Source organism: Dendrobates tinctorius, unplaced genomic scaffold (genome assembly GCF_039654945.1).
Source record: "Dendrobates tinctorius isolate UK_male_01 unplaced genomic scaffold, ASM3965494v1 ptg000003l, whole genome shotgun sequence".
Lineage (NCBI taxonomy): Eukaryota > Metazoa > Chordata > Amphibia > Anura > Dendrobatidae > Dendrobates > Dendrobates tinctorius.
The window spans coordinates 75,721,429-75,743,414 of NW_027361671.1; the positions used below are offsets into that span (position 1 = coordinate 75,721,429).

The 21,986-nt window shown below is 44.2% G+C and overlaps 1 protein-coding gene across 2 annotated transcripts in view; it reads right to left on the reverse strand.

The window, feature by feature from the left end:
- Positions 1-21,986, reverse strand: part of ALDH7A1 (aldehyde dehydrogenase 7 family member A1) — a 95,580-nt gene that overhangs the window by 43,637 nt on the left and 29,957 nt on the right. For both annotated transcript variants that reach the window (XM_073557236.1, XM_073557238.1), the window contains exons 3-9: positions 19,733-19,798; positions 10,144-10,224; positions 9,436-9,559; positions 4,785-4,917; positions 4,069-4,113; positions 3,720-3,797; positions 498-595 (exon numbers count right to left, since the gene is read on the reverse strand). In XM_073557236.1, the coding sequence (XP_073413337.1) occupies positions 498-595; positions 3,720-3,797; positions 4,069-4,113; positions 4,785-4,917; positions 9,436-9,559; positions 10,144-10,224; positions 19,733-19,798 (625 nt within the window). The remainder of the gene's footprint in view (positions 1-497; positions 596-3,719; positions 3,798-4,068; positions 4,114-4,784; positions 4,918-9,435; positions 9,560-10,143; positions 10,225-19,732; positions 19,799-21,986) is intronic.

Consider the following 21,986-nt stretch of genomic DNA (forward strand, 5'->3'; position numbering starts at 1 on the left):
CAATGGACCTAATCTGCACATGGATGCAGTGGCCAATCCAAAGCGCAAATCTTACTGTTTAATGCAGATTATCTACAAAATCAATAGCCATGCTAACAGAAGATACACACCGTGTGAATGCCGCCTTGTGGAGTCCATGAAACAGACATGAAGAGTCGAGTACTAGTGATGAGCGAATATGCTGGGATAAGGTGTAATCTGAGCATCCTCGGGTGCTAACCGAGTGGCATCGGCGTGCTCAAAAAATATGTTGGAGTCCCTGAGCCTGTACATCTTGCAGCTGTTGGACAGCCACAACACACGCAGAGACTGCCTAACAGGCAACTCCTTCGAGTGTTGCGGCTGTCTAACAGCTGTGAGACAGGCAGCCGCAGGGACTCGACCATATTTTTAGAGCATGCCAATGACACTTGGTTAGCACCCGAGGATGCGCGGATTACACCTTATCCTAGCACATTCGCTCATGACTAAAGAGCACATATTTCCCTATAACTCACCAAACCTTTCTTGAACCTTCAGAGCAACCTGTTTTCCCACATTTGTACTGCCGGTGAAGGAAACCAGGTCAACACGCTCATCTTTGGCTATGGCATTGCTTTAAAAGAAAAAAAAACAAAAAAACAGTTGGCTGAAAGAGAATTAATCAACAATAGCAATACATGAAGTCAAATAGGGGAAATACCGCAGAAAACTATTATATGTGAGTAGGGCTGGGCTCACATGAGCGTATGCAATATCATCCATTTACGTACAGAAGAAAAAAAAATTTTCAGCTGTGTGTCCATTTGTTAAAGTCAGTTTCTGAGTTGTGTGTCCACTTGGCATCCATTTTTTACATGAATAATTTAATAAATGGACAAATACAGTTTCTTATTTTTACAATTGTAATACATCTATATGTGATTTTTTTTTTTAAATACCAATTGACTTATAATGATCCAGAGGATGGATCAAAGTAGTGCAAGCTGCAGTTTTTTTCTATGCAGACCATCAGCCAGTGTGTTCATGTAAACTACATTGGCTGTCATTTGTCCTTGTGCCAACACTTTTGCATACGGACAGCACACAGACGTTTAATACGTTTGTATGGACGATCCCTTACACAAGATGTTAAATGTGGCACACCGCCTATACAGCGCCTAGCAGAAAGGTAGACTGTCTGAAGCGTACATTGACCGTCAATCTACAATCTTCAGTGGGTGGTTTCTGTATAGAAATCTGTTGTGTAGGCACCTTGTGGGAACATGACTCACAGTTGATCAGAAAGATTTGCAGGACCCCGGTCTAGCAGCGATGTTGGTAGTTACGGCATGACATCAAGCAGGAGCTACTAATCAGAAGAGGTGGAGGATCGCTGGGCTCTGGTCTGGTGGCCACGGACTGCTGAAATGGCCAATGGATCAGGGTCCTGAAAATCTTTTTATTTAAATACAGCACCGGAGCAATGCTGGTTCAAAAATCTTAGCACATTCAAGGCCCAACCAGAAAAGGGAAATCAAAGTGTTCTTCTGAGATTTGGCAGTAAAATGGTGGCAGGTGGGAAAAGTGGGGATTTATTAACAATAGAAGAGCACAAACATAGAAAGATTGAAATGTGATCCGGAATGTAAATGCCATTTCCCTGCAGATCCTGCACCAACTGCTCTATAGCCCCCTGCAAGTTTTTGCTTATTAGGCAGAAAGTGTCATTGAAGCACTGATGTCAGCGATCCGCTGCCACAGTCACTTAGTAAATATAGCTCACCATTGATGAAGTCTAGTAAGCAAAGAGCTGACTGTCAAAAATTGACTAATTGGCAGGGGGCTTTTTTGTGATCCCCTATGCATGACCAGACTATGGAATTTATATATGCAAGAAGCCTTATTCAGAAAACAAGAGGACTAGACTTCTAACACCACCTACTAGATGTAGCAATCCTAAAAGTTAAGTTTGACCCTTCAAAGTCCTCTTACTGTCTGAATAGTCTATTTGCACATTTAAAAGACTCCCAGAGGAGCAGTGCATAGCTGGTAAGTCTCCTTACACCGGCTTGGCACTGTCCACAAGGAGCAATGTTACCCCTTAAAGGGAATCTATCACCCCTGGACAATTTTTTATTTATTACTATGGGCACACAGGTAATTGAATGGTTAAACAAGTCTCACCTGTATGCCTCATACCTGTGGTGTAGACACTGAGAAATTGATTTATAATCTTTTATGCTAATGATTTCTTCCAGTCTCCGGGGGCGTGCAGTGCCTGGTAGAAATCACTTCATTTTACCATCAACCCCCCTTCCATTAGCGTCATACTGACCTGGTCGGCGCTGTAATCCCACTCATGCATTGTGCGATTGCGCTGTTACGCGAACACTGTCCGCCCTTGTATGGGCAGTGTCTGAATTGATCTTATGAGCAGGCCCAATTCAGACACTGCCCATACAAGGGTGGAGAGTGTTCACGTAACTGTGATCGCACAGTGCAAGTGCGGGATTATATGCAACTCACTTGCCACCACCACAGGGTAAGTAGGAAGAGCCGGGTGAAGCGCCAGGATTTCCGCATCTAATAGAGGCACATTTTTTGGGCAGCTGCGGGCTGCTATTTTTGGCTGGGGAGGGGGCTCCCCCCCCCCCCAATATCTGTGGCCCCTTACCAGCCTGAGACTACCAGCCCTCAGCTGTCTGCTTTATCTTGGCTGTTTGACAAAAGTAGGGGGACCCCCATGCTGTTTTTTTATTTATTTTTTTTAACGATGTTGGGATGCCTTAATTCTTGATAACCCACCTTAATAAAGCTAACAGCTGAGGGTTGCAGTCTGCAGCTGTCAGTTTTGCCTTGCTAAATTTATAAAAAATGCAGGCTAATTAATACTCCCATCAGTCGCCACCTGCTCTCGCTGTTATTAGCCGCAGCAGGCGTAGGCTGATAGTAGTCCCATCAGCCGACGCCAGTGACTGGATATTAACTTTTTACCTCCGATCACAGCTGCGGGCTCACGCTGTCATTTGACAGCACGGGAACAGCGTCTGTCTCACCAGTGCTCTTAATCTTACATGACCATGACAGCGCAAGAACCACCTAACGTTTAGGGTGCCGAACCCAAACAGTAAACACAGACTTCCTGGTGAAGTCTGTGTTTGCCCATCTCTACCCCTCACCACCCTTAGCCACTCTCCCTCTTTTCATTAACCCCTTCTTTCCCCTCGCCTTGTTCTACATAGTTGTTTATTGCATCTTATTTTATAAAGATTACATACAAGCCGCCTGTGTGTGGAACTTTGAAACACTGAATATTTTATGTATTAAGCTCAACCATAAAACATGTGTTCAATTAAATAAGTTTGAAGCCCGGAAAAAAAAAAAAAAAGCCCTACCCCTTTAACAAGCAAAGAGTACTCATTTTCTGATTAAACATTCTTTAAATAGAATAATATCCATACTTATCTAGCAAGTAAATGTAAAAAGGCTGTACAGTAGTGCTTTACCAGATAAAACAGACAGTATTTAGCTGACCAGTGTACGCCCGGGTTCAGATGGCCATATTTGATGGACCATTTGTGTTAACAAGGTCAGTGTGTAAGAACATGTCTGACAGACGGACAGCCTTATTGCCCATTTCTTCATACATTTCCATGAGGAATAACATAAAAATATTACTACGGAGAGTTATTAGTAGAGGGCTGTAGCTGCAATTTATTTACTAACACACGTCGGGAGAGTCGACATCATTCACTCACCCAATGTCAGCGCCTCCGCAGGTTAAGGAGCAGATTGCACCTGGCAAGTTATTGTGTTCAAGCACTTGAGCAACAATTCTGAAACATATAAATGTAATGTTAATGTACTGCACAGGACAGGATTATCACAAAGTGCAGCTGGACTAGTTGGCACAGCATTCAGCCCACAGTAAATATACTGGCCACAGCCTTGGTTGAATTACTGATTTGGCAAAGTACATGGAGTAAAATGGCTTCAGTCACTGGAGAAAGATGCAAAAAAAAAAAAAAAAGCTAAATAACCCAATAGGTGCAGACATACTGTAGAAAGTTAACTGTTAAAAAAAAAAAAAAAAACCCACACACTTACTTGGTCACTGCAACGCTAGTCAGAGATGTGGTAGGTGCACCCTTCCTAACAGAAACAAACAGAAAATAGTTTAAATCAAAAACGGTGAAGGCAAACATCACATAACAAGCATAAAATAAAATTAGATGATCTAGCGCTAAGAAAAAAAATATTGAATATAATATATATTTGTGCGAGGGATGCCATTCAGTAATCATAGTGAAGCAAAGACTTAAAGGAGCTGTCTAGTTTAAGTTGATTAGTCTGCAGTTACTATGTGTGACTGCAGACTTATGAATCCCCCCAGTGCACACTGTGCACTGCGAGGAGTAACAGGTTTCTGAGCCGGGACTGGTGGGAACATACGAAATGTACATACTCTGGCCAGAGCCCGACTAGGAGGCGCGGCCATGCTCCTTACACTTGTAACCACTTTAATTACATTAAGCTGGAAAACTAGATACTCTGGTCCACATTAATAGTGGTATTTCATACAACAGTCTATGATCTATTGCCCCTATCCTAGGCCATTTAAGAAAAAAAACAAACAGAGCAGTTGGATTGGAGTTAAACGGAAGAGATTTTAGGACAAAGGAATGGATGCTGTATCACATACTGGATCATATTTCAGATTTTGTTATCCCACAACGGTAACATTACTGGACATGTTAACAGAGACCGAGCAAGAACTTGTATTTCTGAAACAAATCACGGGACACCAAGTAGTAATTTCTCACCATAGACACACGTCTCCACAGATAAGAGCCAGAGCATTGTTCCAGCCGTATACAGCAACTGGGAAATTGAAAGCAGTGATAATTCCCACCAGTCCTACAGGATTCCACTGTTCTATCAGCGCATGCCCAGGCCCTAAATAAAAATATAAAAAAGGCGATTGGTGCGAAGAAACAAATAGTAGTTGTACTGTAGAACATGGCTTTATTACAACTAAAGAGTACATATCACTAGTCTGTAGCTCTCCCCTTTTTACACTGCTCAAAAAAAATTAAAAAAAAAAAGAATAAAATACCACATCCTAGAAATCACTGTATGAAATATTCCAGTGGTAAATCTTTTATTCATTACATACTGGAAAGCGTTGAGAACAATAAAACATAAAAATGATCAATGTAGAGCAAAATTAATATCACATGGAGGTCTGGAATTGGAATGCTACTCAAAAGCAAAGTGGAAAATGAAATTACAGGCTGATTCAACTGTAGTGGAAATGCCTGAAGGCAAGGAAATGATGCCCAGTAGTGTGTGTGGTCTCCACGTGCCTATAGGACACCATACAACACCTGGACATGGTCCTGATGAGGCGAAGGATGTTCTCCCGAGGGATCTCCTAACAGATGTGAATTAAAGCATCAGTCAATTCCTGGACAGTCTGTGGTGCAGCGTGACATACATAGAAATACATGCAGCCACACGCTCCGCTCCCGAGTGCCGGCGGCAGTGCCAGTTATTAAGATGCGAGACTCGTCAGAGTTTCTCGCATGTGTGATCCCGGCCTAAGCCACACGTCAGTAATGAGAATTTGGCTTTTGGTAGAATAGTTTATGAGCGACATTTGCAGAGCAGCTAGGGTGTAAGAACCCAAGAAGTGACCCCATTATAAAGATTGCACCTCTGAATAAATTAATCTAGGGCTGCAGAAGCTGTTTTGTAAAATCCATGCTGTGCTTTATTTTCAAGAATTGCAAATCTGCCAGTTTAGTGCCCACACATTGTGCCCCCCCCCTACAGCCGAGACCCGCACCCCGGAAATTATTGGAATGCTATTCAAAATCAAGGTGGAAAATTAAATTACAGGCTGATCCAACTTCAGTGGAAATGAAATGCCTCAAGGCAAGGAAGTGATGTTTAGTAGCATGTGTCCTCCACACATTTTACAAAAATTTGGTTTTGCATCAATGTATTCTGAGAGCTGTAACTTCACCCCTCCCTGAATGAGCCATATTAAGCACTTGATTTTTGCAGGACGGTTTGGCATTTTTATTAACATTTTTTACCTATATTTTTCCATCGCTTTTCATTCAATTTTTTGTGTGTCAGCAGAATGAAAAAGCTACATTTTTGGATTTTAATTTTTTTTTTTTTGCATATTTCAACTTTTTTTTTACTTTTTCACTTAATCCCACTGTGGGAAATGTAGATTTCTTACTTTGATTACTAGTCTCATGCATTGCACTACGCATGTTGATAATTTGGGGAGTGAAGTAGTTAGGGCTTTCTGGATGAAGCTCAGATGATTAGTTATATGTTCATGCGAGACTGGACTTCACTGTCAGGATTCACACCAGGATTCCACAACTCAGAATTTCAAACATGGTACAGGCCCCATTGAGGCTACCAGGCAATCCTCTACCACCAATGTATTACCTACATACTTATTCCCGCATCTGAAGCCCACTACTTTACATGAAATACCAGCTCATCTCCATTGTATTTCTACTACTACTTGTGTGGCGCCCCTGCGGTCTCAGTCGCCACAGGGTACAGCACTTCATCCAGAGGTGTGGTACTCTGCTCTCAGGTAAGGAAGGGGCACTGCCGGAACTCTCACACCAGCACCCAACATTAGTCCCCATCTGGCCAGGGGGAGTTAGAGGGTGTGGGTGGAGAAAGTAGAGAAGGGGCGGAGCTTAAGAGTGACAGTTGGTGGGAGGCGTTAGTGTTGAGGCAAAGAAATTGTTCTGGAAAGAGTAAGTCAGTCAGAGAGTGGTGTGAGAGAACAGAAGTCAGTCAGGAGGGAGAGAGAAGAAGTTCCTTGTGGAGATTGAAGCTGAGTGCAGCTTGTCTCCAGACTAAAGAGAGTGAGAGAGACGGAGTGAAGATAGAACAGTAAGGAAGGAAAGCTCCAGGAGGAGAGGAAGGAGAGGTCCTACGGGCACGGATAGTGAGCAATCCATCCGTGGGGCCCGCATCCACCAGCGTGGTCAGGGGAGGGACCAGGTCGCAGTTAGGGGACCGGCCCCAAAACTAGTGAAGAAACTAAGGACTCAGCTAAGAAACCGGAGGCGGCAGTATCTTTAAGTGCTGCAGCTGACCACACACTCATTTGCCAAAAAGGCAGACATATAGAATCCAGGGGTCTGAACAATGTCACCCGACATGATTCGAGTCTGCTGGCTCGGGACACTGTGAAGACGCAGAGCAGGAGAGGCGATAGCCAGCGTAATGAGACGGCCAGGAAAGGAACATCAAAATGGAGCCCTGGCAACATACACCCCAAGCTACCTGAGAGCTGTCTGGACCACAAGCCTGGTGAACACAGCACCCCAGCTGGGGACTGTAACCACAGAACTGTGAGTAAAAGTGTAAAGACTGCATCCTGCTGTGTCCTCAGTGTATTTGCTGTGTCATCTGCCCTGCACTACAACACCATCATCATTTACACCATAACTGCCCCTGGGGAATAGCTCTACCTATGGAGAGCTGAACTAACTCTGCTGCATCAACCACTGCCCCAGTGGACTGAATCTGCAGCGTCGGCTAACACCTTACTTGCAGAGTACCATAGGTGGAGTCACAAATCTGTTATAAACTTTAAACCCCTTTTCATCATTTTTATTGGACGCCCAGGGCCACGGACCGGGTCACTGCTGCCATGACACGTCCCTTTAAGAACTGACCGGGCCCGGTACCGAGTATCCCCACGGTCCTGGCGGGCGCTCCACTTGAACCTGTGAATTTGAGAAAGACCCGGGCTCAGGTCGAAACATTAAAGGAATCACTTGAGAAATTTTTATTTTTTTTGTCACTTATCACTGTGGTGATGCTTTTTTGGTATGATAATTAACTTATATTTGGAAAGAACCCTCAAGAGTGCGGCTGTATACTACAGTTGTGGCCTAAAGTATTGACACCCTGCAATTTTGTCAGATAATACTCAGTTTCTTCCTGAAAATGAATGCAAACACAAATTCTTTGGTATTATTATCTTCATTTAATTTGTCTTAAATGAAAAAACAAAAAAGAGAATGAAGCAAAAAGCAAAACATTGATCATTTCACACAAAACTCCAAAAATGGGCCAGACAAAAGTATTGGCAGCCTCAGCCTAATACTTGGTTGCACAACCTTTAGCTAAAATAACTGCGACCAACCGCTTCCGGCAACCATTCTTACAGTGCTCTGCTGGAATTTTAGACCATTCTTCTTTGGTAAACTGCTCCAGGTCCCTGATATTAGAAGGGTGCCTTCTCCAAAGTGCCATTTTTAAAATCTCTCCCACAGGTGTTCTATGGGATTCAGGTCTGGACTCATTGCTGGCCACCTTAGAAGTCTCCATTGCTTTCTCTCAAACCATTTTCTAGTGCTTTTTGAAGTGTGTTTTGGGTCATTGTCCTGCTGGAAGACCCATGACCCATGTTGCAGCTTGTTCAGTCCCCTGTTATGTTAGTATCTTTTTGCTTTGCTGCCAGTTAATACCAGAGTGCTGATCTAGCGGGGGTGAGATCGTGTGATCTCAGGTTTTTTTGTATATCAGTAGTGTTGGACTTTTTCAGGGTTTTGTGCGTGATTGCAGACAGTATCTTTTCTATCCTGTCCTGTCTTGACAGCTTGGGCACCACCGTTTGCTCAGTCTGTTCTCTGCCTGTGTTTGTGTCTCATCTTGTCTCACCGACAATATATGTTTAGGGTCTGTCTATTCCTCTATTCTATTTATCTGTCTTTAGGCTTAGTTAGTCCTCTGGCTGTGACGAAGCGTCTAGGGCTTAGTAGGAACGCTCCACGGCTACTGCTATTTGTGCGAATAGGATCAGGGGTCTGCAATCCGTTCAGTTATCAACCTCTCTGGTCTTCTGGTGGCTTAGCCTGTTCCTGTCATCCTCCTCGGTGACCCATTCATAACAACATAACTTTCATCCCTGACCTGTCCACCTGCCACCTTACAATACCTACACCTGCGTCCCAGACCTCTCACTGGGTCTCATGACAAACAATGTTACGTAGCAACTGATCTGCAGCAGTATTCACATTTTTCCTTGGCAGCTGTCACTTATTTCACTAGAGCAATGCCAACTGGACACAGTTTTTGCCTGGTAAACAACCAGAATTTTTTTTTTTGTTAAACTTTATCCTGCAACTTAAGCCGTTTGATAAAGAGGCATGTCCAGTAGTGAACAACTTTTTCAAGTTATGCAAGTTTTTCAGCTATAAGGTGGCAGTCATGAAGTGTGCATCAGCCCTGCAGCCCTACCATAGCTCTTTCCATGCTTCTGCCATATTGGACATGAAAATGATATGGCATCAAACAGTACCAGGGTATATCTCCATATAGGAAGCTGTCGGGCAGCACAAAGTCTTCATGTGCAACAATACGGTGCTCCACTAGGCACATATGATATATTTTGATATATTGCCCCTGAGCAGCACTTACTTTCAGATGGTAAAATAGGTCCACCAATAATACGGGACAGGCCAACAGCATAGTCACATATATCAACGTATTCTTGGACTTCACCAATTCCTTCCACCAAAATTTTACCCATTTCTAAGGATTCCTGAAAAAAAAATATATATTTTCCTAAATGAGAACTAGCAGATAACAGTATTGAGTATAGATTTTTAAAGCGTTTTGGGGACTAAAATTCAAACACCTTCAAGTTTGTTACAGGCTGAAGAAGGTATTGCATCTCAGCGCCATCTAAGTGGATTGGATACCAGAAGCGGTCAAGTCCACAGAGTGGTACCTAGCAAACAATATAGGTGACACTACATTTACCACAGCATCCCAGCATCCTTGGTCAGCTAATGGGTGGGGATGTTAGGAGTCGGATCTGATATTTTTTGCTCATCTAAAAGATAGGTCAATAATCGTGTAGTACCAAAAATCCATTAAAGAAGATATTAAAACATATACATTATTACATTTCTGAAGACACGGATGAGATCAATCGTTAGATCATAATTAATATAACATGAAGGCCATAGGCAGGATCTTCAAGCAACTGCTTTTCTAGTGACAGCCAGGCATACAAATTGGCCCCGATACAATCTGTAGTCTGATATTTTTCACTACAAACCCCATAACCTAGACTGTTCCTCCACGTCATTCATACATGCACTTAAGATTCAATTTATGTACCAAATGTCCTAAAACTTTAATCTTCTTTCGTAGAGCATCGCCAATTTGGCGTACTATTTCCCCACGCTTAGGAGCAGGAACCTAAGGAAAATAGAAAGAAAGAAATCTATTATTACATTAGCTAGTATTACTGGGAAAAAAGGACAACATAGAAGCAAGCTAAAACACTAATATTTCACAAACATTAGTACATTTTAGATTGCCTAGAGGCCCCAAGTAAAAGCCTCAGTTGGGTCAGGATTTGTAGTTGTATTAAGAGTGTAAAAAATGTGCTCATATTAGACTGGTGTGAAACGATCTATTAGGCTAGTTTCACATTAGCTTTTTACGGCCGCCGTTAAGCCCCGCCCCTGCAGCGCCTCCGCCGGTAGCTCCGCCTACGGGCACATGACGCTGCATGCGTCCCCTATCTTTAGCACTGGGGACGCAGGCTGAGCGAAGGTATGCGTTTGGCGGCGCATGCGTCCTTTTGACGCTGCGCCGACCGCACCAAATTGCTACATGTTGCGTTTGGCGCTGGTCGGCGCAGCGTCGAAAGGACGCATGCACCGCCAAATGCATACCTGCGCTCGGCCTGCGTCCCCAGTGTAAAAGATAGGGGACGCAGGACGCATGCAGCGTCATGCGCCCGTAGGCGGAGCTACCGGCGGAGGCGGGCGGGGCTTAGCTGCGGCCGTGCGCAGCCCGACGCTGCGGCCGTAAACGCTAATGTGAAACTAGCCTTAATTCTAGATTAATATATAAATGGCCATTAATTAAAGCATGCAGAAACTTTAGTTTGGCCAGCTGTACATGGCGCACAGATGGACAGTATTTTGCATTTACGGTATATAAGCCACAGCCAATAATAGATAAAAAAACAACAAAGAGAAAGTGTGATGGAAACATTTAGGTCAGGGATAAACATTTCCCATAGCAACTAATGATTTCATATGGTGTCACATTAAAAAATGCTGCAACTATGACAAAGTTAAAAGGTTTCCAAATATATTAGATTTTCTGCCGCTAGTCGCAAAACACTTGCCGAAGACTTTTGCCCAAGTTGCTTGTAACTTGTCTCCAATTTGTCAGCTTTTGCGCTACAACAAGTCGCAGATAAGTTGCACAGATGTTTTTGGTTTCACGACTGGTCTGAGAATTGATCTTGATGTAGCCCCAACATTACTCTTTCGCAGTTTTGGCAGGAAAATACAAAGAACTAAGTGCACAATGGGCTTCGATAAAAAACAATTAAATGTAACCAAAACCAGGAGAGGCACAATCAGAGGAAAAGTATAATAAAAACACGTGACCACTTCTGTACTCGTCACCCACTCCTGGTTTTGGCTTACGAATACTGAGGTAATATATTAACGAAATACTGAAGGTGTGAATGTAGCCCAACTGTCCTTCAGATGTATAGGAGCTTGGTCAAGGCTAAGGCTGGAGTCACACACAACCATAAAAAAAAAAAAAAAAAAAAAAAAAATCGGTCCCATTTTAACGGTACGAAATCGCACAAAGAATTCTTGGACAGATATCCGTCTGTCATCCCATTTTCCGGCAAGGGACCAATTTTAATCGCATCTAAGCATCAAATTGACATCCAATGCCAATGCCTGATGCCCTATCCTGTAGACCTGGAGAAGTTGTACGATTTAATCGCAAGTCACACGTTTGGTGCGTTTTCCATGCGTTTTTTTATCGCATTCATAGACTTGCATTGGGGAATCCGATCCGAATTGTCTCGGTCCGAGGATCGGATGCGATAAAAAAAAACAAAAAAAAAAAACACAGTATCGTGATAAGTCATCAAAAACTTTTTTTTGCTTTTTTTTCCCCCTCACCAGATTTGGGCATAAATAAATTGCAACTTCTGGAGTTTTCAGGCCATTCAAAATGGGCAGAGCTATTCATGACAAGGGACAGAGTTCGCTATTGAGCTGGGGTAAGGGTATGTTTCCACGATCAGTAAACGCTGCGGATTGGATTAGTCCATGAGCCAAGAGCCAATTTTGATGATATCGGTACCACCCGGAGTGACTAATTCTCTTTGGTGTTTTTAGGTAGATGCATGTCTGTAGTTTATGTTTTGATATGATAGCCCTTGCACATCAGTAGCTTAACCCCTTCAGGCCTATTTGTACCCAAATGCCTAGGCCATCAGGACGCTATCACCTACCCACGCCATTCTGAGATTGTTTTCTCGTGACATATTGTACTTCATGGTAGTGCTAATTGTGAGTCAATAGATTTTACCTTTCTGCATAAAAAATTACAAAATACACGAAAATTTGGGAAAAATTTGCTATTTTTGAACTTTGAAATTCTCTACTTTTTACAAAAATGCTGATACCCCCCATAACAGTTATTAGTTTACATTCTCCACATGTCTACTTCACATTGGCATCATTTTGGAAATGAAATTTTATATTTTTCGGATGTGATAAGGCTCATAGTTTTATACGCAATTTTTAAAGTTTACGACTAAATTTCCAAAACCCATTTTTCCAAGGACCAAGTCAGTTCGGATGTCACTTTATGGGTCTTGTATAACAGAACCCACCCATACATTACCCCATTTTGCAAACTACACCCCTCAAGGTGTCCAAAACGGATTTTCAAAACTTTGTTAACCCCTTAGGTGTTGCACAGGAATTCAAGCAAAATGACAGTGAAATATCAAAATTTCAATTTTTTTTGGCAGATATTCCATTGTAATCCAATTTTACCTGCAACCCAGCAAGGGTTAACAGCAAACCCAAACCCAAAATTGGTTACCCCAATTCCGCAGATTATAGAAACACCCCACATGTACACGTAAACTAAATTATGGGCGCGCAAGAGGGCTCAGCACAGAAGGAGAGCTAGGTGGTTTTTGGGATAATAGATTACACTGGAAAAAATCCAGTGGGCCATGTCGTATTGGAGAGACCCTGAGGTACCCCCAGAGTGGAAACCCCCAAAAGGTTACCGCATTTTGTAAACTACACCCCCTAAGGAATGTTTTAGGGGGTATAGTAACCACTTTGACCCAACAAGCGCTCCATTGGAGTTTCATGCACTTGGTTGAGGAAATTGAAAAGTACGTTTACCGAAAAATGTCGCTTTAGGCCCACATTTTTCATTTTGAAAAGGGGGACCAGGAAAAAGTACACCCCACTTTTTATTCCCCATTGTCTCCCGAACACGGCAATACCACAAGTGTTGTCTAAAACCACAGTATTGGCGCACGGCAAGCTTCGTAAGCGAAGCTGCGGCAAAATTCATTGTAAGAAATCTACGGGGCCATGTCACATTTGGAGACACCCTGAGGTCCCGCACAGTGGAAACCCCAAAAAAGTGACCCCATTTTTGAAACTACACCCCCTAAGGAATGTTTTCGGAGGTACAGTAACCACTTTACACCGGGAACCGGCTCCCGACCCGCGGCGATCGCCCGGCATATGATCCGGGTACGATTCGCCGTACCGCTACGGCGGCCGGCGCGAAAGGGTTAATGGTATTTTTCACCTTTTGAATAGATCCTACCTATATTTCCAAAAAATAATGATTAAATGTCGATTTAGGGGAAATGCCAAAATGTCAATACAATGCATGTAGTATTTATAACAAAATTTAATCCAAGTTATGTAAATACACACTGAACATGTCATGGGCTTGTCCATACTAGTGTGTGTGTGTGTGTGTGTGTGTGTGTGTGTGTGTGTGTGTGTGTGTGTGTGTGTATAATGTTTTTCTTTGTGATTGCAGGTGTTTACTGACATATCTAATGGCATGATGGAAGTACCAGCGAGGAAGATCAGAACGTCGTTCCTGCATTAGTCACTCAATTCCTGCAAACCCTGCTTACAGGAGATTGTGAGTGCTAAACTCCCTCTGAAAGAGCTCAACGTCTTGCCACATCCTTCGGCAGTGACTTGGTTTTTGCTGTTAACAATGGAAAGACAAAGCCACCCAAGCACGTACTGCTGTCCTTTGCAATTAAGTCTTTGACCGGCAATACAGAACTGGTTCGAACTCTGAATCGTCTTGGCCACTGTGTTTCATATTCAACGGCTGAGGAGATCGATACAACCCTTTGCATCCAGAAGTTGGAATGTTCAACGGATGACATCCCAATGCCAGCAAATATCTACCCTGGTGTGTTCACAACCTTGGCCTGGGATAACATTGACAGACTTGAGGAGACACTAAGTGGAGCAGGTACATCTCATAGAGTCAATGGCATCGCTGTTCAGTCCAATGTTGCATGCTCTGTGACAAGAGTCCTGCCAGATGTAACCAAGTCGAAGAAAAGAAGCATAATTCCGACAGAATTAATGCTACCAATATACAATGTTGGGCGGCGGGGAGGGCCACCCAGGATTGAGACTGCGAATGTTAACACTACCGAGGAGGTCCAGGATTCAAAAACCAAGAACCATATCTGGCTTCTGGCTAGAATGTCAGACCATGAGGATCAGACCATTAGCAGTTGGACTGGGTTCAACATCCAAATCCGCAGCGACATTGTAGTGGCCCAGGACACTGTAAGCTACCTGCCCACTATCAATGCTCCTGCAACAGCCATGTCCACTGTGAATCAAGTCTTGGAGAAAACACATGCCATCATGCAGACCCTGAAGCTTAACAGAATTGTGTGCGTGTTTGATCAAGCACTCTATGCCAAAGCTGCCGAGGTTATCTGGAAACAGGAGAAGTTCAAGAACATTATAATTAGAATGGGTGTCTTCCACACAATCTGTAATCTCCTCTCCATCATAGGTAAGAGATTTCAGGATGCAGGCCTTAGAGATCTGTGTGTTGAATCCGGTGTCATCGCTGAAGGATCAGTGTCTGGAGTGATGGACGGCCGGAGGTACAACAGAGCAGTGAGACTACACAAGCTGGTCTATGAAGCACTTATGAGGCTTGCATGGAAAAACTTCCTTCCATGGCTAGAAGAAAACCATGCAAGGGACCTTCACCATCTGGATGAAACACTGAAGAACATCACAAAACTTTCGCATCAGTGTGTCGCAGGGATCCTTCGAAAAGTTCTTGGATAATGAATCTTGCACACTTACCCTGAAGTTCTTTCAAGTTTATCTTGAGACCTTCAGAAATGAACAACTCTCAGCATTCTGGATGTCATACTTGGACATGGTCGAGACCATGCTGGCCCTGGTTCGAGCTTCAAGAGAAGGCAACTGGATGCTTCACCTAGGAGCAATCCGACAGATGATACCGTGGTGTTTTGCCTATGACAAGGTCAACTATGCCCGATACCTAACCTATTACTATGCTACGATGTCTCGGCTGCCCATAGACCACCCAGAGGTCCATGAATACTTCATGAAAGGTGGCTTTTCGGTCCAGATCGGTAGCAAGAATCCTTTTGGACGGATTCCTGTGGACCAGACCATCGAAGAAACAATCAACAAAGACACCCAGACACCAGGGGACACAAAAGGCTTCAGCCTCAAGTTGGAGCTGTCGCCAGATTCTACCTGACATCGGAGTACCGCAGCATGTACTTGAGGCAGCTGAGGGCCCTTGTAGGCCAACAATATACTGACTTCAGTCATTCAGACCTACAGGTGTCCAGGATTAGAAGAGATGAAGTCGATGTCCGATCTTTTGTTGAACTGCTGGAGACTGGTTGGTTGAACCCCTTCAACAAAGAGCATAATGGTGAACTTATCAGTTTATCAACAGCGACTGCAGCACCACCATATGTAGCCAAAGACCTTCTAGGGGCATACAGTATAGGAGAGGATGCATATCACACATTCAAGGATGAGCGTTTGGGTACCGATACGCCAACTACACTGTTTCATGACAAGATGACGAAGAACAATCTTAAAACGTTCTCTAACATCAGAATGAAGACACACAGACAAAGGCCTTGGCAAGGAGGTAATTTTGAAGGCTGACAGGTTCCTATTTGGCCAGATGATACTTGTAGCTGAGAACAGAAAGCTACAAATGAGTGATGTCTTGACTCATCCCCTGGGGCCATTGCCATGGGCACTTGCCAACGGGATTGGTCTATCCGCAAGACCAACAAGGCTGCCCTAGCAAGGGAGTTGGAGAGGAATGATCCTCCTGCAGAGGTGATCCCTGAGCCCTCTGCAACCATCATTGATGGGATAAGCCTGGTTCAGAAACTGAAGGGAAACGATGCAACATTTGCCCAGCTAGCAGGCACAGCAATGAGTCGCGCTATCCATGAGGGTGCTAAGAGCAAGCGCATTGATATTGTCTTTGACGTCTACAAGGAGACATCCATCAAAGATACAGAAAGAGTCAACAGATATGAAGGCACAGGGATCCATTTCAAGAACATTCAACATGGGCACAACATCCAGCAGTGGAGAGAGCTACTAAGTAATTCCTCCAACAAGGCAAGTCTCAAAGTTTCTGGTAGAAGAATGGAAGGAGAAACACCACAGGGAGAAGCTTGAGGAGAAGGAGATGTATGTCACATGTGAGCAGCTCTGCTTTAAGATCACCAAAGAACAGTGGGAAGAGGCTGCTGACCTTACGTCAAGTCAAGAAAAAGCAGACACACACCTCCTTCTCCATGCTCTTCATGCAGCAGAATCTGGTTACAAGTCTGTCATCATCACTTCAGAGGATACTGATGTCATGGTCCTGTGTCTGGGCATGTGCCACAAAATCCCATCGCACCTGTTCCAGAAATGCAGTACACAGAACCAGACAAGATTCCTGGATATCACCACTCTGAGCAGAACATTGGGAGGCAGCGTGTGTGATTCATTGATTGGTATGCATGCATTTACAGGCTGTGACACAGTCAGTGCATTCGCTGGCCGTGGGAAGATGACGACACTCAAGCAGTTGAAGATGAACAAGACATACCAGGATGCCTTTCAGGAAGTTGGTCGTTCATGGGAAGTGTCTCCCGAACTCTTTGAGAAGTTACAGGAAATCACCTGCCACATGTACCTGCCAACTACCCAAACAACTGAGGTAAACAGGCTCCGGTATCAGCTGTTCTGTGCCAGACGTGGAGTGGTAGAGTCAAGTCAACTCCCTCCTTGCCAAGACTGCCTTTTCATGCATGCACTACGTGCAAACAACCAGGCTGCGATCTGGAGGAGAAGTCTGCAGAGCCAGCCATTTGTTGCAAACCCAACAGACTGCGGTTGGATGATAGATAATGACGGAAAGCTTGTTGTCAAGTGAATGCGAGGGGCACCAGCACCAGAAGCTATTATCCAGCTACTGTCCTGCAAGTGTGTGCGGTCATGCGAACTTCCTCAGTGTACTTGCCTCAGCAATGGCCTGAAGTGCACGGACATGTGCAGGTTACAGACATGCCAGAACAAGGGTATTGAAGACGAGCCAGTAGAACAACAGTCAGATTCAGAGTCTGATGTTGAAGATATTATGGAGTAACATTATATAATTATACATACACACACACAATATATATATATATATATATATATATACACACACACACACACACACATTAGTATGGACAAGCCCATGACATGTTCAGTGTGTATTTACATAACTTGGATTAAATTTTGTTACAAATACTACATGCATTGTATTGACATTTTGGCATTTCCCCTAAATCGACCTTTAATCATTATTTTTTGGAAATATAGGTAGGATCTATTCAAAAGGTGAAAAATACCATTAACCCCTTCGCGCCGGCCGCCGTAGCGGTACGGCGAATCGTACCCGGATCATATGCCGGGCGATCGCCGCGGGTCGGGAGCCGGTTCCCGGTGCAAAGTGGTTACTGTACCTCCTAAAACATTCCTTAGGGGGTGTAGTTTCAAAAATGGGGTCACTTTTTTGGGGTTTCCACTGTGCAGGACCTCAGGGTGTCTCCAAATGGGACATGGCCCCATAGATTTCTTACAGTGAATTTTGCCGCAGCTTCGCTTACAAAGCCTGCCGTGCGCCAATACTGTGGTTTTAGACAACACTTGTGGTATTGCCGTGTTTGGGAGACAATGGGGAATAAAAAGTGGGGTGTACTTTTTGCTGGTCCCCCTTTTCAAAATGAAAAATGTGGGCCTAAAGCGACATTTTTCGGTAAAAAACGTACTTTTCAATTTCCTCAACCAAGTGCATGAAACTCCAATGGAGCGCTTGTTGGGTCAAAGTGGTTACTATACCCCCTAAAACATTCCTTAGGGGGTGTAGTTTCCAAAATGCGGTAACCTTTTGGGGGTTTCCACTCTGGGGGTACCTCAGGGTCTCTCCAATACGACATGTTCCACTGGATTTCTTCCAGTGTAATCTATTATCCCAAAAACCGCCTAGCTCTCCTTCTGTGCTGAGCCCTCTTGCGCGCCCATAATTTAGTTTACGTGTACATGTGCGGTGTTTCTATAATCTGCGGAATTGGGGTAACCAATTTTGGGTTTGGGTTTGCTGTTAACCCTTGCTGGGTTGCAGGTAAAATTGGATTACAATGGAATATCTGCCAAAAAAAAATTGAAATTTTGATATTTCACTGTCATTTTGCTTGAATTCCTGTGCAACACCTAAGGGGTTAACAAAGTTTTGAAAATCCGTTTTGGACACCTTGAGGGGTGTAGTTTGCAAAATGGGGTAATGTATGGGTGGGTTCTGTTATACAAGACCCATAAAGTGACGTCCGAACTGACTTGGTCCTTGGAAAAATGGGTTTTGGAAATTTAGTCGTAAACTTTAAAAATTGCGTATAAAACTATGAGCCTTATCACATCCGAAAAATATAAAATTTCATTTCCAAAATGATGCCAATGTGAAGTAGACATGTGGAGAATGTAAACTAATAACTGTTATGGGGGGTATCAGCATTTTTGTAAAAAGTAGAGAATTTCAAAGTTCAAACATAGCGAATTTTTCCCAAATTTTCGTGTATTTTGTAATTTTTTATGCAGAAAGGTAAAATCTATTGACTCACAATTAGCACTACCATGAAGTACAATATGTCACGAGAAAACAATCTCAGAATGGCGTGGGTAGGTGATAGCGTCCCAAAGTTATTACCGCATGAAGTGACAGGTCAGATTTAAAAAAAATGGCCTAGGCATTTGGGTACAAATAGGCCTGAAGGGGTTAAGCTACTGATGTGCAAGGGCTATCATATCAAAACAAACTACAGACATGCATCTACCTAAAAACACCAAAGAGAATTAGTCACTCCGGGTAGTACCGATATCTGGCCCGGCTCATGGACTAGATGACGTGGTGATTCCGCATGGTTCCAAGAACACATGCGGAATCACCGTGCGTACAAAAGCCGGCAGCACGTTGGACGTAGTTACGTCCAAAGTGCTGCCAATACTGACCGTGGACACATACCTTAAGCCTTGTGGTGAGGCACACATAGCAGCACATGCCACTACGCACCTTTCCCAATTCATTAAGAGGCATGAGACTTTGAATGCAACAGGAACGCCCGCTCGAAAATGCCCTTCATCAAGACAAGAATGTGAATCATCGGTCTTGATAGATAGCCTCTATATTTTTACATACTCTAAATATAATCTCTGGTGGAATCTCCTAATAAAGGCCTTAACACTGAAGTGCACAAGGCCTTAGCTGATAGGGCAATAGTTTCCAACAAGCAGAGCTTCTTTATGTTACTCACATCTGCCCAAATCTTCCAAGCTTCTTTTGCTTTTGTGACCGTTTCATTATATTCCTCAAGAGTGGCCTGAAATAATAAAGTATACAATAGTTATAAAAGGGAGGATGACTTAGAACTAAAATACGCTTTACTTGACCACCTTTAGCAATAGTTGCAAGTCCTATGCAAAGTGACTAGAAAGGTGGACATGATTTACAAGTAAAATTTACTATAATGCGCACAAAAAACTGGAATACATTGTTAGTCTATGCAGACTAGGTGAAACTGCATTGGGCTCGAATTTGGAGGGGTGCCCTGTGGGCAGGGGTGTACAGCCAATAGCGGCACAGTATGTAGCCGCTATGGGGCCACTGGGTCAAGATTATGGGCGGAAGCGAGGGGGGGGGGGGGGTCCGGTGTCATGCATCGGGCCCCTTTTACTCCCTTTCCCATAATTATGCCACTATCCAGATGCGGGTAGAGAGGCACGCTGAGTGCAGGAGTTCAAAACGGGGGGCATCATGGAGGGAGAGACGCTGGCCAATGAACACTTCCCCCACCAGACTGAGAAAAGCGCTCATTGGCTGCAGTCTCTGTCCTCCTGCATGGCGTGTCCTAATGGTGGGTACTCACCTGTAGTAAGGGGCCCGGGCCGCACAGCACACAGGGGAAAACAGTGGAGGAAGAGCAGGACTTACAGTGTGTCTTCTGTTCCCTCCACTGTTCTGTACCCAGCAACATCTCACAGGGAGCACATCGGGGGGGAGGAGGCTCACTGCACAGGACAGTACAGCAGCAGCAAAGGACTGATATCAGTCTTCTCTGCTCTGTGTCCCCATCCTCCACATTGGGGCCTTCAGCCCTCTCCAGCTGATTTCTGCATTATGTGGCCGACCTCCTTCAGGGATCATCTGAACTCTTGATATCACAGATTAGTATGTGTGTATGTATGTGCATCTGCATCTATGTGTATGCTTCTGTGTATGTATGGTATATTTGTATGCATGTACAGTATATGTATGCGTGTCTGTAAGTACGATATATTTATATGTTTATGTGCATGTATGTACAGTATATGTGTATACAACTGTATGTATGGTATGTGTATCTGTATGCATGTACGGTATGTGTATCTGTGTGTATGCATGGCATGTGTTTGCATGTACGGTATATGTATGTGCATCTGTGTGTATGTATGGTATATGCATGTATGTATGGCGTATGTGTGATCACTGGGGATTTGATCACTGGGCCCCCCCCAGGGTCTGAGGAACAGGGGTCTGCAGTCTCGTCCTGGATGTAGCATAATGGCCCCTGCTCTCTCCATTATCTGTAGAGCTGTTGAGCTTGGCTCTTTCCATCACTTCCATAGACAATGAATAGAGCATATACCAGATGATACAGATACCAGATATATAATGTAATCCTATATACATGGTCGGGCTCTGCCGGTTCAAGCAGCAAGCACATAACCACGAGGAGGTCCTTTGCACACTTGCTGTCAGGTGCCAAATAGAGTCAGCCATGTCTGCATTGTTTTATTCACTGACCTAGCCGACACTAGTTGTCACCAGCAGAACCACATGCGAACGCAGAAGCGGACATACCGCATGTGCAGGCGTTGCGGCTGCACCAGGGCCGGAGGTGGAGAGGAGCCCCTGCAGGGTAGCTAATAATGAGGGAAATCTGGCCCCAAGCCACCGGGGGGCCCTGGCCAGAATTTCCTCATGTGTGGCGGGCAGGGAGTGATCCCTGCAGCTCTGCTGCCTACAAGAGAAAATGGCAGCGGAGATGCAGCGGTTCGTCCTGCTCCCTGCCCGCACTTCCTGTCTGACAAAGCAGCGTGGCTGATGTCATCATTCAGCACGTGGCTGAGCCAGAGAGGAAGCTGCTGGTGACAGTGATGCCGCAGCTGTGTTAGAGCATGCGGAGAAGAGAGTGGTACTGTGAGTGCGTGCATGTATAGAGATGAGTGGTGAGTGCGCACGCGAGAGAGCGTGCGTGTATCAGCCACGTCCACTCCACATAGCAACCAATCACTAAGCATCTTTCATTTCACCAGAGCAGTTTAAAAGAAGCTGAGCTGTGACTGGTTGGTATGAGCAAGTTTTCCTTGTAGACAGTTGTGGTAACTGAGGCCTATTATTCTTATCATTTCTATGGTGTTATCGTCCTTCTGTAAAGCTGTAAATAACACAATTTATTACCCGTGCCGACACAGACCACCCTATGACACAGACTGCCGGGGGAGCCCAGTATCACTCAGGATAGAATT